The following is a 17,998-nucleotide window of genomic DNA, read 5'->3' as shown; positions in this document are numbered from 1 at the left end:
TTTATTAGCAACTTAGAACATCTATTATGAGAGATTACTCACATTATGAGTTTATTATTAATAAAATATTACTTTGTAGGTGGATGTAATTTTGAGTTGGTTAAATTGGAGATATTTACTTATATATATATATATATATATATATATATATATATATATATATATATATATATATATATATATATATATAAATTTATGTTACCTACAAAATTAATCTTTAGTAAGTAATTTAAACAGTTTAATTGTTAGAAAAAAATAAAAAGAAAATAGTTAATTTATAGTTATTGCCTTTTTACAACACCATCATATCATAAAGAGTTTCATACATGTTGTAAGTATAAAAGGATTTTAAAAAGGATAAAATTCCTTGCTGTAGTAATAAAAGGGAGATTGTGGAATTTTCTTTTATAAGTCATTCCAAATTATTTTGTAATAAAGATTGTGAATTCGTGTATTTTTTTTTTGGCTTGAAATCAAACCAATGTATATTCAACTATGAGATGACATACGAAGAATATTACCTTTTTTTTTATCATAATATAAATGGTGATTATTTAACATTAAAAAAGAGACTAACATATTGTACATGAACTTACCTGATTATTCTCTAAAGTTCTATTGAAATAATTAGGATTTAAACCTGTTAATCAATATTATTTCAATACTTATTAAGTTTGAAGTATCTAATGAATTTAAATACTTTTAATTAAATTTTTATTAGAAAAAGTTATTAAGTATTTAAAATATTTTTTTAATTTTGTCTAAGTTATCTATAATTTGATCTGACGGTCATGGATGTGATTGCACATTTCCTCTCTAAAGACGAATTAACAAGTGTATTGGAGAATATAAGAGAAAGAAAACTGAGTTGAATTCAAAAATAAAAATATTTTGAGAACTTGATAAAATAAAAAAGTTAGATAAGGGACATAATTGACAATATTCAATTTAATGAGGTACTTAGAACTTGATTAAATCTTATTTTACACACCATAATTCAAACACTACTTTTTCTTTTTATCTTTTTTTCTTTTATGACATTGGATTATCAATTGTTTACCTTTCACTTTTTACTCGGTTAAAACTTAGTAGTTATGTTTCAATTCTCGTTTCAACTATTGAGTTCATTGTTATATTGAATAATAAAAAAAGATGATATACATTGAGAGTAGGTATCAGAACACGATAACAGGCCATCAAATGACTGAAAGTAAAAGTGAAGAATTTTATTTACTTTAGTGATTGCATTGCAAATATAATACAAACCATTTTCGAAGTGAAGAAAAAGTATCTATCTTTCTTTCATATTCCACAAACATCCATGAATCAATAAATTTTATGAAATACTATTTTGTCTTTAGAGTAGCTGTGGTTCTTATCGATATATTTCTTACATGTTATGACAGGTTACCAGGGTATTTCTTGACCATCCCAGGCAAAGAACTTGCCATTGTCATGGCTCTTCACATTGTTAATGATGCTAAGCAGCTTCTGGACTGAGAATTCTTTGCTGAAGATCTTATCTGGGGGAATATTTCTCTGAAAAGGCTTAGAGAGATCTGTGTCAACCGTACCAGGATGCAGTAAAATGCATGTAATTGGATCCTTCTTTCTTGCGAATTCCAAGGAGACAGTCTTCGATACTGTTGGAATTAAAGGGTGAAGATTGTAAATATTACCATTTCAAACAGCTTCTACAATTTCAAAATCATTTGATTTATACTTCTCCGCCAATGCAGAACAAGTATTTATTAGAATTACACGCACACACTGTCAAACTGAAGAAATGCCTTGTCATCTGCATCCAAAGTGATCAGTGTAACAGAACATAGTGTGTGCTTTTAGATGATAATTGCAGTTGTAGCATTGTAGAATGTTATGGAAATCCGAAGATTTGCAGGATTCATGATGAACAGTTGGATCATGCCAGATCCTTGTAGGTGACATTGGATGAGTCATGTGTAATAGTTCTAATACACTAGTACAGGACTTGATTATGTGTTTAGTAGTACCATAATCAGAGGCATATGTAAGATTCAATGAGTTAGACTTATAATATTGAAAATCTCATGACAAAGATAATAACAATAATAACGAAGTCATACATTGATTAAGAGCAGCCTTTGAAGATCGATAAGAATGCCAGCCACCAAGACGATTGTCCCCAATAGATGCAACCCTTGCACTCAAACTAGCCACAACTGCAGTACTTCTTCCAGTTCCATTGCCACCTCCCACTTTTAGAAGAGGCCACATGTGCTGGTTTTAAAATTGACAGAATTGGATAAAAATTATTGACTCAAATTATTGAAGACATATTCATACATTAATCAAAGATAAAGGAACACTAACGAACATAGACACAAACAAGGATAAATGCCAATGTTGTAATTATTGCATAAAATTACAAAAATAAGGTAATATTTAAAGAAAAATTATTGTGGACAATCGGTAATTTTTTGTCTGCTATGGAAGGAATGAATTACATAACTGAGTGAATTACACAAATGCAGGATGGAGCTTATTGGGCCTCAATATGGTGCGAAATAGGTTTTTTTTTATCATGAATAACGCCTCACACATAAAGAAATTTACTTCTAAAACCATCATTAATAGATAAATAAATAACTTCTGGAATGAAAATTGGATTGATGTTACCTTGATAACTAAGATTGGACCCACTGCGTTAACCTCATAAGCAAGCATCAAAGATGATTTCTCCACTTTGTTCAGTGTTGTTTCTGTACTTGTACAGATAACTAATATAATCAGCTGCCTGGTATTTGTAAGAAGCATAAACTCAAAACAAGATAATAGCTCTCTAATTTAGCTCATAGTTTAATATTACTAGTCTCAATTTACACTTCCTTCTTTATAGGAGCAAATTCTTTTCTTCCCGTTTTACATAAATCTGCTAATAATTTGTTCTTTATGTTTCCATATTTTACCCTTCAGTTTATTTTTTTTCCTTTAGAGGGGCTGGGGGATACATGAGCAGAAAAGCTTATACAGCAATCAGAGATTTTAGGACCTTAAAACTTACAGTATGCTACTGTAGGCAGTGGATATTATTAGTGCAATACCAAAGAAAGAAACATGTTAGTTTTTACCTGGATGAATTATCTCAGGTATTGAAAGAATGCCAGACGCATTAATGAGAAGGTTTAGACGGCCATATGTATCTTTTATTGACAAAGCAGATGCCTGAAATATTATGAATATACAGATCTTAAGTCACTAACGAGTTTGGAATTATTTAAATCCAACAGTGAACTGTCTGAACTCATAATCAGGAACTATAATTTCATTAATTATGTTTTTGAATGTAAACACGGTCAAAAATGAAAATTGCACCCACCCACCCTCATCTATCATCACAACCCATTCCCCTTAAAATACAAATCGTGGCATGCCTCCATAACATAACATCCATCCTTAATAACAATAACAGGTGATAACAGTTGAATTTCCTAATATCAGTCTTAGAAAGAAAAGGCCATCAGATTTGCTAATTTTCCCTTAACTCTAGCTCCTATATTGAAGCTGACAAAAAGATAAGGATGTACATGTGCAATACCATTTAGGTTTAAATAGTGTTTTTATAATATCTATATTGACCTTCACAGAACCTACCATCTAACCCTGTAACTAGGTAACCTTAAAAATGCACAGAGACTGGGAAGAAAGGAAGAACAAAAAAGGCTTGAAGTTTCCTCTTGGTGTCTAAAATCCAAAGGTATGATTATGTCGGAGCATATGAAGAGGAAAACGATTTAGGGAAAGGAAGCATAACCTCAATTGAACTTTCAACAGTCAAATCCAATGGCAAAATTCTAAGTCGATCAGCAAATTTATCTTTCAGATGGATAAGTCCAGTTGATGCACTAGGATTACGGCAAGTAGCAATAACACGCTCTTTATCATCGTTCTCTAGAAGTTGTTTTACCTGCAGATGGAAGAAACTGAAAGCAGTGTTAAAACTGTTTCAGAAAAAAATTGATAAATGTCACAACCAAGATTCTTGATAACTCCACTGACATGTGGAGCCAGTGGAGGCGAATCAAAGGATAAGCCATCACAGATTGCTTTAAGCTTTTCAAATGAAAAATTAAGTTCATGTATTATCTGTTTGCCAAAACAACAAATTGCGTAGCCTTATTAATTAACAAATATACTGTACAGATTGCACGACACTGCTGAAGATTATGGAAAGGTTAGTTGTCATTCTAGAAAAAAATCATTAACTTGTAATTAATTCATTGATATTGGGCTCTTAAGAAAAATGGATAAACTAAAACAGACTTCTTCTGCTTTTGAAATGTACCATAAATTAACTACAATGACAATATTTGCTATATTTATATGGGTTGAGCATCCTAATGTCTCTTGTATAACTATATTTAAGGGCCCAATTACAGTAATTACTGGTTTAATACTTAGAGAAGTAAAAAGCTTAAAGGCGAAAAGCAATTTCTCCTCTTTCTGATACTACGATGCAGACACTAAGATAAAATTTCGACAATGTGGGCATGCCCAGATTGTATGAAAGCAATGGGTGATGCAGAAGTAAGAAAAGAAAGGAAAAAATCTCACAAATTCAAGGCCAATTCCTCTTGAAGCTCCTTGAACCATAGAAACCCCTCCTAGAGAGGAAGAAGAAGACGAAGAAAAGGCCCTTCGGGTGAGTGATAGAAATCGCGGAGAATGTGATGCCATAAAAAAGTATTGGGTTGGCGGCAAATGCAATATCATAGTAACATCAAAAGAAAGAGTAAAGCTCTTATCTTGCTTGCAAAGTGTTGTTGATGGACACAAAACCTTGAAGCGTGGCTGCCTAGGAACCAAGAAAAGAAAACAACCAACTTGGCTAGAGCAAAATTAAATTAAATGTGTAGTAACTAACTTTTAGGTGTGAAGAGATTGATTTAGTGTGCATCCAACAATACATTATTAAACGGTATGAACTTTGGAGTGGTTTGTGTGAGATGAGAATCAATCTCATAAAAAAGGAACCAATTCCATAAGTGGGAGAATCCATTCGAATATGAGAATCGATTTTTTATTTTAATGCATTTCAGACTTATTATAATAATAATAATAAATAATAAATAATAAATAATAATAATATACTATAATAATTTATATTTAAATATTTATTTTTTTATACCATTTACTTTTTATTTATTACTATTATTAGTTTTTTTAAAAAAATTATTGGATAACAATTTAAAAAAAGAAAATTTCATTTATCTAAAAATTATTTCATGTTACTTTTATTATTAAGAGTAATTTGATAAATTCTTTTATTATTTATTAAAAAAATTATCTATCACTTCAATTAAATTACGTACAAATTTTGACTAATTACATTTTCAGAAACACATTCTTTCAAATCTTTTAAAAGTAATAAAACAAATTTTATTTTTAAATCCAGTTAAATTCATCTTTACATAGCATGTTGGTTTAAACAGGTTTAAGTGTCTGGGGTTTTTCAATGAAGCTCGCTGAATTTCATTTCTGTCCTTATTTTTTTACAAATCCCCTTTTTCATTCTTCCGAAGCTAAAATTTGTCACTCCTCTCTCTTGTTCTGCTCGCTCCCCAACATTTCTTTTCAAATCTTCATCTCTGTAAAATAGCTTTCTTTGCCCTGTGTTAATAGCAGCTTCCAATTTCTCTCCATTTATCTCTTCGAATATTCAGCTGTCAATCGCAGCTTCCAATTGGTAATGGTTTTTCCTTTGTCCTCTTTGGCTTTTGAAAATTTCTTTTCACTTTCCCATTAATTTCTCACTTTGCCCTTTCTGTTAAGAGTATCGCAGGTTCGTGGCTTCTTCAGAGGTACACTTTGTCCATTTACGCTTGATTCCATTTATCTACAGAAACTTTAATAAAAGTAGATGTCTCTTAATGAATTCAGAAGACATGTTGGTCAGGGTTGATGATGTTTGGCGTGCATTGTAGTGGTAGAATAATAAAGGGAACGAGCTGAAACTTACGATTCTAAGACCAAGTCAGAGACTGCACTGCTTTTGGCCCAGGAAGCGAAGAAGCAGAGATCCGTGTTTGCACCGGCTGAACTAATCTAGATTGCACAATTAAAGTACCAGCGAACGCCGGGCTCGAACTAAGGTAGGCTCATTTGGCTTTTTACTAGAATGGTTGGCATGTAAATGTAATCAAAATTCTTAGCAAGTAACTTAATATTAATTTGTTGGATTCTTTTGTTCCACTGTTGCTTTTAGACTCAAATTCTCCATTTTCCGATAACTTTTTCTCACTTGGATTACTTATGGTTTATATGGGGTGTAATTGATAGTGACAATGAAAAGTGTTAGTGGACATGAACCATATTGTACTTTGTTTATATATTCCGAAAAATCCTTTCAGCATGAAATATGTACGAATATTAAGCCCCTAATGCAAACTTTGCTGGTCCGAAAGAATGTCTGTCTTGTGCAACGTGTGGTATATTTATATTCTCATTCTACTCAGCAAAAACAATCAACTTGCTGATATGAAGGGTTAGGTTTTCGTATGACTAGTAAGATAGTAGCAATTAATTTTCACACACTTGTTTCTGGTGCAGAATTACATCCCTTCTGTTTTAGTGATTTTGAAACAGTCTTGTTGTTAGGTTGGTGAAGGGAAGGGATTAAACAGGGGTTTGGTTGATGGTCAAACCGTGAGGTAAGCTGGTGGTGGTGTGTCTAAGCATCTGAGTAGGTTTCTAGTTTGGAAAACATATAACGCCAATTATGAATAGAACGAGACTTGGAATAGTCTTTCTTTCTCTAGGTTAATTAGTTTTCCTTTAGATGTTTAAGGTGCTATCTGATATAGTGTAAAGTTTAGAGAACCGTGGGAAATACTTGATGCAATTGATACAGGGGCTGATACGGTAACTAACAGGTGTGGCTAGTGTGCTTAGAAGTAATTAAGGCTATTATTAATCAACCTTACAAACTCATATGGCAGTCGAACTTTGATCATCAGTTGTTTATATACTTGGTAGCAGTTTAGACTTGTTATGTGGAGGCCTGCCTTTTAGCTATTGAACTATACGTCTGACTTGGTAGGTTGTTAGAATTGATAAGAGTGAATTTTAATGGGTGATTGTGATTCATTTTGGCTGTGACTTATGAAAGAATCTGTGAAAGGAAGGATGTTATGCAGAGTTGGTAGTTAGCCAAATAGACAGGGTATAGTAATGCTTTAAGGTATGTAAATATTGAGTGAGTGCAATTGACTGGTCTGATAGGGAGAATAGTTTAGTATAGCAGAAATGTGGTTAGAAAATTGGAGTTAGATGTATACACTCAAGGTGCTAGGAATTTCTGACTGAGATGGAGAATCCCTGCAGAGTTGGTTACGGTACCTAATTCAGCATATATATATATATATATATATATATATATATGTTGGAAATCCAAGTGTGAGTCAGTCCCACATTAGATAGAAATGAGAAAGTAGAGCCTATTATATAAAGGTGAAAGACCCATTAACCCATAACCTTAAGGTTTTGGGTAAAGAGTGGTGTTAATCCCTTGTGTGGTTGGGTTCAGATGTCATTGGTGTTTGTGTTTCTCCGGTGAACTTCCTTCTCGATAGACCCAACAATATAAACCTTAGTTAATTAAGCATAGTGAGGTAGAATGTAGTATAAATGAGTTTCCTAGTAGGACCTATGGTGCAGACTTGAAAAGTGATACATACACCAACCTGGTATCTCATAAATGGATCTTCTAAGTATTGAATTTTGGGTTTTTAGACTAATACAGTTGGTCAGTGGGCTGAGAAGTATACGTATACTGGTATTGGGAGCAGTATGCAGTAATTGTGGTGAGTATATTGGCCATGCCTTACTGCCTCTATTCTGATTCAAGTAGTAAATCATGCCAAACTGTTGCAATAAAGCCAAAACTGAATAGGATATAGGGGTTATGGTGACAGTGGTGTCCACCTGAGTATTACTTGTTGGCCCTAGTTGGTAAGCCCTGCCTCATCCAGTGCATATGTGCTTCTTCGTGGGTTGATACCTGCTTGATATATCTCATATGACCTTTTCACTTGAAATTCACTATCTAGTATTGTTGTATTTATTTCCCTATAAAATTGATGTAGCCATTATTCCTCTTAGGAAGTATTCTCTGGTTTTATTATTCTGACTTGTTATCTAATTGGTGCAATAAATGGTGGTATATCTAATCAAATGCATATCTTTGGATTGAAAGTTCATGTATGAAATAAGTGTTTTATTGGCCTTGGGGCAATGAGGTTTAGATGTAAAAAGAAAAAAAAAAAAACAGTTTCGAACCTTGAAACGTGAAGTCTAGAAATCTGCCGGTGCAGATTTGATTCTAGCCTTCTTAGGAATTTTATTTTTTTTACTTTAATTAAATGGGCAGTAGTTGAGGGTGTAATTTCTAGCTTTCCTCATAGTGGTTTTAATTGGATGAATCCTGGATGTTATTTACTTCATTTATGCGTGTTGCTAAATTGAATGATACCTTGGGATTAACGTCTACTGCTGGGACTTGGTTTCTGAAATTCAGTTTCTAGAGCTGACTCAATAATTGTTTTTGCTCCAGATTTAAGAGTAGAAATAGTTGCTGTTTTAGCTTGCTGTTTTTAGTTCAGAAAAAATGAGTACATGCTGTTTGGTGAAGAATTAAGTGTAGAGTTACTTGTTTTAATGGTGCAGAAATTTTGAATTGTTCAATACATAGAAATGAGTTTGGTGCAGTAGTATACTTTTTTCTGGATAAAGAAAATTCTGGTGTTGTTTACATAGTGAAGATGAGAGGGCTGAACGGAGTAGTTTAATATGGTGGAGCTTTGAAAGGAAGAATTAACGTGTAGTATTTCCTCTGTTAGCTGACAATTGCTTCTAGGCTTTGGCTCTGTTTGGAATGTGCATCATGTTTGTTAACTATTTTGCGATCATAGTTCCATTATTGTTATAGAGGTTTGTTCTTTTGTTCTAATTTTTACCTGATCATTACCTTTTCCTTAATCTTCATCAGGTCTATCCCTCTTTCTCTCTCTTCCTAGTCAATAATAATGCGCTCTCTCAAGGAGTAGTTTTCAATCACAAACCCATGTATTTTTATTAGCTTCATCGTTCATCTCATTAGAAACTTTTCCTTGAAGTTTTCTCTCCATGATTTTCAACTTTAAGAAATCTACAGCCAAAGCAGTTAAACTCTCCTATAAATACAAGGTCCAGAGTCTTCCCTTCTTGAACTTCCAGAGGTACAGTTATGTGAATGTGTGTATGAAATGGAAAAAGGATTCGTACTTTGACTCAATTGAGCACATCCATGAGTCCATTCAGCTCAAGCCTATCATTGCCCTGAAAAACTGCATTGTCCGGGATCCCAATGGGTGCATTCCTATCTCCACAGTGTCAAAGAGGGGGTTAGAGTTAGATGTGCCCGTGAAGGTTGCAAGATTTCTGAGGCAATATCCGTCCATCTTTGAGGAGTTTACTGGTCCCAAATACAATCTTCCTTGGTTCAGGTTGACACCGGAAGCTGCTGAGATTGACAAGGATGAGAAGAGAGTATATGAAGAATGCAGAGGGGAGTTAAAGGCCAGGTTGAGGAAGATGATATTGATGACCAGAGAGAATGTGCTACCTTTGAAGATAATTCAAGGGATGCAATGGTATTTGGGGTTGCCTAATGATTTTCTGCAGTACCCTGAGCAAAATCTTGATGAATCTTTCAAGTTTATAGAGATGGAAGATGGATTGAAAGGGTTGACTCTTGACAGTGGAGAAAAGATTTATTCTGCAATGGAGAAAAATGCCATGAAAAGAGGTTTGTACACTGGGGGTCCAATGGAAGCCATTGAATTTCCATTTTACCCATCAAAGGGTTTACGGTTGAGGACAAAAATTGAGAACTGGCTAAATGAATTTCAGAAGCTTCCTTATATTTCACCTTATGATGATATTTCAAGCTTCCATCGAAATAGTGACATAGTTGAGAAAAGACTTGTAGGAGTTCTTCATGAACTACTTTCCCTTTTTGTTGAGCATTCAGCCGAGAGGAAGAAGTTGTTTTGCCTCAAGAAGTATTTTGGTTTGCCACAGAAAGTGCATAAAGCGTTTGAGCGACATCCCCATATGTTTTATCTATCTTTCAGGAACAAAACCTGTACAGTCATTCTAAAGGAAGCTTACAGAAGTAACTCAGCTATTGAGAAGCATCCTCTATTGAGGGTAAGGAAGAAGTACATCAAGTTGATGAAGGAATCAGAAGTGATTTTAAGGAACAGGAGGGTGAAGAATCGATTTTATAATTGTAATGCAGAATTGGATTTAGATTCAAATAATCTAAATGAAAGGGGACATGATATGACAAGTTGCTCTTTGGAACAGGTTATGTGAAGATTTATAAAAGCAGACTTGAGGTAAACATGAAATTCCTCAATTTTCTTTTTCTTGCTTAACAGCCGCCAAAAGCCTTCTTCCTAGGAGAAAGCCTTTCTTTTTCACTCCCCCTTCGTAATCCCCCCAATCTACCTACTCACACACCAAACAAAATTCCTACTATTGCATGGGTCTCACTGATTCTATCAAGCAACCAACATATATCCATCATCTATGCTCCAAAACATGTCACACGAACACCCTTCTTCCTCTGACTTGAACACCAAGTTCTTGTTCCGATATTAGGAACAGAAAAAGCGGGTGCAGCAGCATTGTTGGGCCAATAATCGGGGACAACTACCAAGGCCATTTAACTGCCAGTCCGACGAGCCAATGGTGGAGCATATGGTAGCAGCAGCTGCCTGGAGCACATGCACTTCATCTTCTGAGTTACCTACCATATCCAATCACCATACTGTTACTCACCCTCCTCACAATGATAAATATTTCATGGGGCATCATAAATTACGAATCACATACTTTTAATTTATTTTTTTAAAAACGGCTGGAATGAAATTTTGTGGAAGTTATCACGGTGAAGTTTTAGAGAGAAAGTAGGGTTTGGGATGAGTTAGGTTATTGTGTTCCTTGTGCTTTCCAGATCAGTACTGTTCGAATAGACCATGGATTTAAAGAAATTTTATAAAAGGTCTTTAGAAATGTATTTACCATGTACAGTGATATAAAATTATATGTCTATCAACTAACATATATATGTATTTACCATGTACAATAATCCGAAAATTATATTTTAGAATATTTACTTCAGAATAAAAGAGCGTGAGCCAAATTTTTGAAAGACGTAGAAAATTAAAAAGAATTCAAATCCTCTTTCGATACATTGAGGTTTTTTTTATCTCAATTTTATCTGTTAAAATCTTACTTTTAGTTTCCCTGTTTTATTGTTACGTTTGGGCTTGAGATGGCGGCTTTTTTTATCAATACGGTTGAAACCATTTCATTAGTTAAAGTTCTTGTAAGCTTTCACGATTTCTTCTTTATTGGACCCTTTGCGTTGGTAGTTTTAAAATGCAAAAAAAAAACATGCAGAGATAATTCCACGTTATATAATTTGAAGTTATACATATAATTAATCACAATTAAATTTCTGTATGTTGTTAAAATATAACATTAAAATATTTAACTTCGTTATACCATTTTTACTTTCTCTATATTTTTTTTGGGGTTAAATATGTTTTTAGTCCCTTAAGTATCAGACGATTTTGTTTTTAGTCCCTATTCAGAATTTTGATGGTTTTTAGTCCTTATTGTTTTGAAACACTGACTATTAGTCCTTAAAATTGGACGGTGTTAAGTTTTAGTGGATGTGGCAAACGGCGATGACACGTGATCATTGATCTGCTCTCTTCACTCTCTGCCACGTGATCACTGATCTGCTCTCTTCACTCTCTGCTCTCTTCCATTCCCTCACTCTCCAACCCCACCCAAACGCTTTTTCTTCAGAACGACGAGCCCACTCAAAACGACACGCTCCACTGTCGAGTCCCCAACCCCTAAACGACGCGGCCGAAAGAAAAAACCCTCACAACCCGAAACACCACCCGCAAACGACATGCGGGAACACCAAAACGCAGAGGCCAAGAAGGAACAACCTTCAGAGGACGACGAGTTGTTCGACTACGACGACGACATCGACTTCCCTTACGAGGATCCGCCGCTGGTGTGCTGCTTCGGTGCGGCGCAGAGGGAGTTCATCCCTGGGGTGCGGGTGCAGATGTACCCGATGCATCCGGACAAATACTCGGAATGGAAGATGCTGCAGTGGAAGCCACCAGAGTTTGCACGGGCGGTGGCGCACGTGCGGCTTGGGGGGCGTGTCGCGTTTTTGGGGAAGGTTGGTAGGGACGAGTTCGAGGAGGATTTGGTCCTGACAATGAACAAGGAGAGGGTGCAGACAAGAGGGGTTAAGTTTGATGAGGGCCGCAGGACAGGGTGCGCATATATGAAGGTGAAGATGATCCACAGCTTTGCGACTAAGATGATCCACAGCGTTTGGGTGGGGTTGGAGAGTGAGGGAATGGAAGAGAGCAGAGAGTGAAGAGAGCAAAGAGTGAAGAGAGCAGATCAGTGATCACGTGGCAAAGAGTGAAGAGAGCCGATCAGTGATCACATGGCATCGCCGTTTGCCACATCCACTAAAACTTAACACCGTCTAATTTTAAGGACTAATAGTCAGTGTTTCAAAACAATAAGGACTAAAAACCATCAATGTTCTGAGTAGGGACTAAAAACAAAATCGTCTGATGCTTAAGTGACTAAAAACATATTTAATCTTTTTTTTGTCAATATCTTATTTGTAATAAAATAATAGGTAAATATTAATTTAATAAAAGTATAATAGGGAAATAGACATAGGTATAGTTCTAGTTACAATTTTATTTAGAAATGAATACAGTTTGAACCAATGCATGTTGAAGAAGAGTAGAGATTCTGATTTTTGTTTATCACTATAATTTAATGTTTAAAAATACAAAACCAGCATAGAGGATCCCGACTAGTTAATGAAGTTGTGTGAGAATAGCACGATTTTAGCATTCAGATAACCATAAATATGAATGACTTTATTATAATTTGATTAATCTTAAGTTAAGTAATGTGTGATCCATAATTTCATTATTTACATAGAAAGCTAAAATAATTTTACTTTCATAAGTAAGAAGTTGTGTTAGCATTAAACGTTTTTCAATATGAAATCGTGTCAGTTTAGTACGAGTTTCTCATCTCTGTAATTTATTTTAAAATAAAATTGTCCATTTAAATAATTGTTGAGGATGAATTTGCACCATAGTAGAAAAGATAGTCTCTTTTTTTACAGAAAACATATATAAGTTAGACAGCATAATATATTGCACACAATATACAATATTATCTCATAATTTTTATAAGAAGCATTTGATATTAAATAGCATATACAATGATGTTTATATAACCAACTTATAAAGGGGTATTCCTATCATTTGGCACACATGATACCTCGTAGTTGTCTACACTATTAGGGTTTGCTTTTGTTTACTCAAGAAATTTCCAAACATTGCATGTACATAGGTTTTCAGTATGGAAAAAGTTTTTTTAATAACTTTTTTGACAACTTTTTTACAACCACGTAATAGTTTGTGAGTGGTCCGTTTCAAATATATGGACCAATAAAATAGTGACACATAATTTATTGTCAAAAAATTGTTAAAAAAAATTGTTAAGATATCATGGTCCAATGAAAAAAGTTTTTTTAACAACTTTTTTTGATAATTTTTTTATAAACCGCTTACGTAGTAACTCGTGATTGACTCATTTCAAATATATGAACCAATAAAATAGTAAAGATATCATGGTGATGAGTAGGGACTTTATTATGTAAGGACTTTATTACGTAAGACTTTATTACATGGAGAGTAAACAGGTTATAATAGACAACAACTATTCCAACTTTTGGATCCTTATTTATTTAAGAAAAAAATAATCATCTTTTCACATTTAAATATAAATAGATAAATATAAAAAGGACAGAGAGAAATATATCTTCATCAAGTCATCAAGTTTCACGAAGAGTTACAAAATGTTTGTGTGTATTTGAAAGATTAAATATTTTCTCTGAAAATACATAAGATGATCTATAAATAGAAAACCAACTGCATGGATACAAACATAACCAAAATACAGAAATCTTGTGTAAATTTGTCGTTCAACTCTTCCATTTTCTAAAGGCTAGTGTTTTGATGTTTTTTCGATTGCACCGGTGAATCCTCGAACATTGATGTGCAGCTTGATTCGTTGAGAGAAAGGTGCAGGAAATGGGTGAGGACCGCGACATAGACGATTTGCCAAAGAACGATGCCAACCACACTGCTTTGACCCCGCTGTGGTTCTTGGAAAGAGCAGCTCTGGTGCACCCCACGAGAACATCCATCGTCCACGGATCACGACACTACACGTGGCTCCAGACTTACCAGCGCTGCCGTCGATTCGCCTCTGCTCTCTCTAACCATTCCATCGGCCTCGCCAACACCGTACCTCTCTTCTTCCTCTAATTCTTTTACTGTCTTCATGTTAATGTTGCTGTTCCCTCGCTTTTTTAATCGCTACCAAATATCCAATATAAATAATAATTCAGATACACTCGTTAACCTAAGCCTTTTCAGATACTAACATTTTGCTTCTTCATGCATGAATATAGTCTCGTTTCTTATAAAATTAAGAACACTGGTTAATTAAAATTGCATACATTTTTAAAATAATGAGAGATAATTGAACGAAATAAAAGATTATAATATCATTCTCAACTCAAAATCAAACATACCTCATCCTGAGATTTTTTTTTTTCTTTTATATGCATTTTTGATATATGTAGGATATGTTCAGTTGGATTAGTCACTTTACCAAGAGAAACCACTGATTTTACTAATGAATTATTTGTCAACAAGAGTATGAAATCATTTTCAAACTCAAAATTTTAAAATTATGTATTTGTTGTCTTATGTTATTCAATTTTCTCGTATTATGAGTTAGGTTTCTATCATAGGTTTAACTTTAATGGGAAATGTTTGTCTCCATCTAATGGTCATCCAAACAAATTATCTCAAGAAAAGGGTTTTCGCGTTACCAATTTAACTTATAAGTATGAGAAAATTGAATATTATATATAGAAAGAAAAAATCATCAACTAAAAGCTTTACAATTTTGGGTTAGAGAGACAGTGTTATAATCTTTTATATGGTTACTTATGGTTCATTGGCGATGAATCTCTTATTATACTCCTATCCTATGTGATATTAAGAATCCAAAAATAAGTTGAAAATTTAAGTTAAACAACATATCATGAAAAAACTCAAACAAATAATTTGAAAGGTTTTTTGGTTGAAGACGGTAATATGATGATCTTTCACATGGTTGACTCATGGTTCATTAGAGTTAATCTTCTTAGTACATCTCTTCCTAGAAATAGTCCAACTATCAAAACCAATAATTTGTCTTGATAACTAGTTAAATGGAGACAAACAAGTCTTATTGTGGTAAACCTCGAGACTATGTTGAGATAATGTATTTTAGTGATCAAAAGGAGATAAGGTATGTCTTGTTTGAGTAAAACCTGTGGTAATAAAAAATTAATTCACAGAGGGAGGGACTCTTAAAAATACGAATATATATGAGTTGAAAATTTAAGAAAGTTGAGTATAAAGAATTGTAAATGTAACATTAAGATTTTGTGATTTTGTGATTTTGTGCTGGATATGGCGTCATGATTTCCAATGTATTATTAGTGTGAATGTCTCTTCCCTAAAAGGTAGTACCTAACAATAAGATGATGGTGGTGTTGGTGCTGCTGATAGTTTTTCTAAAATTTGTAGTCCTGTACGAATTTTATGTTGTTGTCATTTGTTGCATTAAAGTGTGTTGAGTTGTAATGTAATGGTGGTATCAGGTAGCTGTTATTGCACCCAACATTCCAGCCTTCTATGAAGCTCATTTTGGAATTCCAATGGCAGGAGCCGTGTTGAATGCAGTTAACATTCGTCTAAACGCTCCAGCAATAGCTTTTCTCCTTGCTCATTCATCGGCAGCAGCAGTGATCGTGGACCAAGAGTTCTTTTCCGTGGCAGAAGAATCCTTGAAAATCTGGTCCGAGAACAGCAAAAGCTTTAAGGCACCTTTTTTAGTTGTCATAGGTGACGAAAACTGCCACCCCAAGGTTCTGAAACACTGTGTATCCAGAGGAGCCGTTGAGTACGAGACATTTCTGGAAGGTGGGGATCCTGAATTCAAGTGGAAGCCTCCTCGGGATGAGTGGCAAAGCATTGCTGTTGGTTACACGTCTGGTACCACTGCTAGTCCTAAGGGTGTAGTGTTACACCACCGAGGGGCGTATCTCATGTCTCTCAGTGCAGCTCTTAACTGGGGAATGGCTGAAGGTGCTGTGTATCTGTGGACACTTCCCATGTTTCATTGCAATGGCTGGTGCTATCCTTGGACACTTGCTGCTTTTTGTGGGACAAACATTTGTATGAGACAGGTAAATTTGTTTCAGTGATTTTGTTCATCATGTTTGGGTTAAACTTTAACATACATCCTCACTCACTCACCTTTGTTTTTGCACTAACAAAGGTAACAGCTAAGGCAATATATGCAGCCATTGCCAAGTACAAAGTGACTAATTTTTGTGCAGCACCAGTGGTTCTTAACTCAATAGTGAATGCCTCGCCTGAAGAAGTGATCCTTCCTCTACCGCATGTTGTAGAGGTGAACACAGCCGGTGCTGCTCCTCCTCCGTCTATTGATTGCTGAAATGTCTGAAAAAGGATTTCGTGTGACTCACACATACGGTCTCTCAGAAACCTATGGTCCCTCCACCATATGTGCTCGGAAGCCAGAGTGGGAATCACTTCCTATTAAAGAGCTAGCCCGGCTCAGCGCAAGGCAAGGGGTGCGGTACATTGCCTTGGAAGGCCTAGAAGTTATGAACCCAAAAACCATGCAACCTGTTCCAGCTGATGGTGCGAGTGTAGGTGAGATTATGATGAGGGGCAATGCTGTGATGAAAGGGTATCTGAAGAACCCGAAAGCGAATAAGGAGGCGTTTGCAAATGGGTGGTTTCATTCTGGCGATCTGGCTGTGAAGCATAAAGATGGATACATAGAAATCAAAGACAGGTCAAAGGACATCATCATCTCCGGTGGTGAAAACATTAGCAGCGTGGAAATAGAGAATGTTCTGTTCTCTCATCCTGCCATACTAGAGGCATCGGTGGTGGCAAGGGCGGATGAGAAGTGGGGTGAGTCACCTTGTGCGTTTGTGACTCTGAAGGAAGGTGTGGACGGTAGCAATGAGCAACGTTTGGTTGAAGACATAGTTAAGTTCTGTAGGTCACACATGCCTGCTTATTGGGTTCCAAAATCAGTTGTGTTTGGACCATTGCCAAAGACAGCTACTGGGAAGACACAGAAGCCCTTGCTCAGGGCAAAGGCTAAGGAGATGGGACCTTTAAGGAAGAGCAAGTTATAACCATCTCACATCATGCTTCTGCCTAGGATTATTTTTGCTCTTTCTTATTTATAACTACAGTAACATTGCATTAAATAGATTTTAATTGCTTAAATTTAGATGATACTTTTATATATTTTAATTCCTAACTTGTAAAATGAATTAATATAATATTTTTAATCTAATTATGTTAAATTTTATTTATTTATCAAACATGTTTACTATAAAAAAAAAGTTGGTATTTTAGTGAGGTTATTTTGTGGGGTTATAAAAACCTTCCACAAATTAACGTAATTTAAGATAACTAAAAGAAATTGTTTCAATGCCAATAATAATGTGGTTTGAAAAGGTTGATGAACTCGAGAGATTAAAATACACCCTTTTAATTTTGGATCGCGATACGTTGACAACGCGAATTTAACAACGTTTTGACAACGTCACGTGTCAGCATTGTATTGGTCCATTTTGAAATTATTTTTTTTAAAAAAAAAACTGATTTGGAAAAGGGGTCAGGGTTGGACATTTGCTTATTCCGAAACCACCCTCCTTCCTTTCAGCACTCTCTCC

The 17,998-nt window shown here is 34.8% G+C and overlaps 2 protein-coding genes and 1 pseudogene across 2 annotated transcripts; 2 read left to right on the top strand and 1 right to left on the bottom strand.

The window, feature by feature from the left end:
• Window positions 1–1,322: 1,322 nt before the first annotated feature.
• LOC108342135 (uncharacterized) lies at window positions 1,323–4,944 on the bottom strand. Its single transcript, XM_017579850.2, has 6 exons — window positions 4,594–4,944; window positions 3,794–3,946; window positions 3,111–3,204; window positions 2,659–2,741; window positions 2,106–2,259; window positions 1,323–1,643 (listed from the first exon to the last, which is right to left on the bottom strand). Exons 1-6 carry the CDS (start codon window positions 4,750–4,752, stop codon window positions 1,408–1,410), a joined length of 879 nt encoding a protein of 292 aa, XP_017435339.1. The 5' UTR covers window positions 4,753–4,944; the 3' UTR covers window positions 1,323–1,407.
• Window positions 4,945–5,992: 1,048 nt separating this feature from the next.
• LOC108343364 (protein WHAT'S THIS FACTOR 9, mitochondrial) lies at window positions 5,993–11,166 on the top strand. The gene is made up of 2 exons (XM_017581601.2): window positions 5,993–6,131; window positions 9,026–11,166. Exon 2 carries the CDS (start codon window positions 9,163–9,165, stop codon window positions 10,393–10,395), a length of 1,233 nt encoding a protein of 410 aa, XP_017437090.1. The 5' UTR covers window positions 5,993–6,131; window positions 9,026–9,162; the 3' UTR covers window positions 10,396–11,166.
• Window positions 6,010–17,452, top strand: LOC108342742 (acetate--CoA ligase CCL3-like; annotated as a pseudogene).
• The last annotated feature ends 546 nt before the right edge of the window (window positions 17,453–17,998 follow it).

The sequence above is a fragment of the Vigna angularis genome, chromosome 6 (assembly GCF_016808095.1).
Source record: "Vigna angularis cultivar LongXiaoDou No.4 chromosome 6, ASM1680809v1, whole genome shotgun sequence".
NCBI classification, from domain to species: Eukaryota; Viridiplantae; Streptophyta; class Magnoliopsida; order Fabales; family Fabaceae; genus Vigna; species Vigna angularis.
Note: the sequence above shows the minus strand (reverse complement) of the source record. Positions and strands in the feature narration are given on the sequence as shown.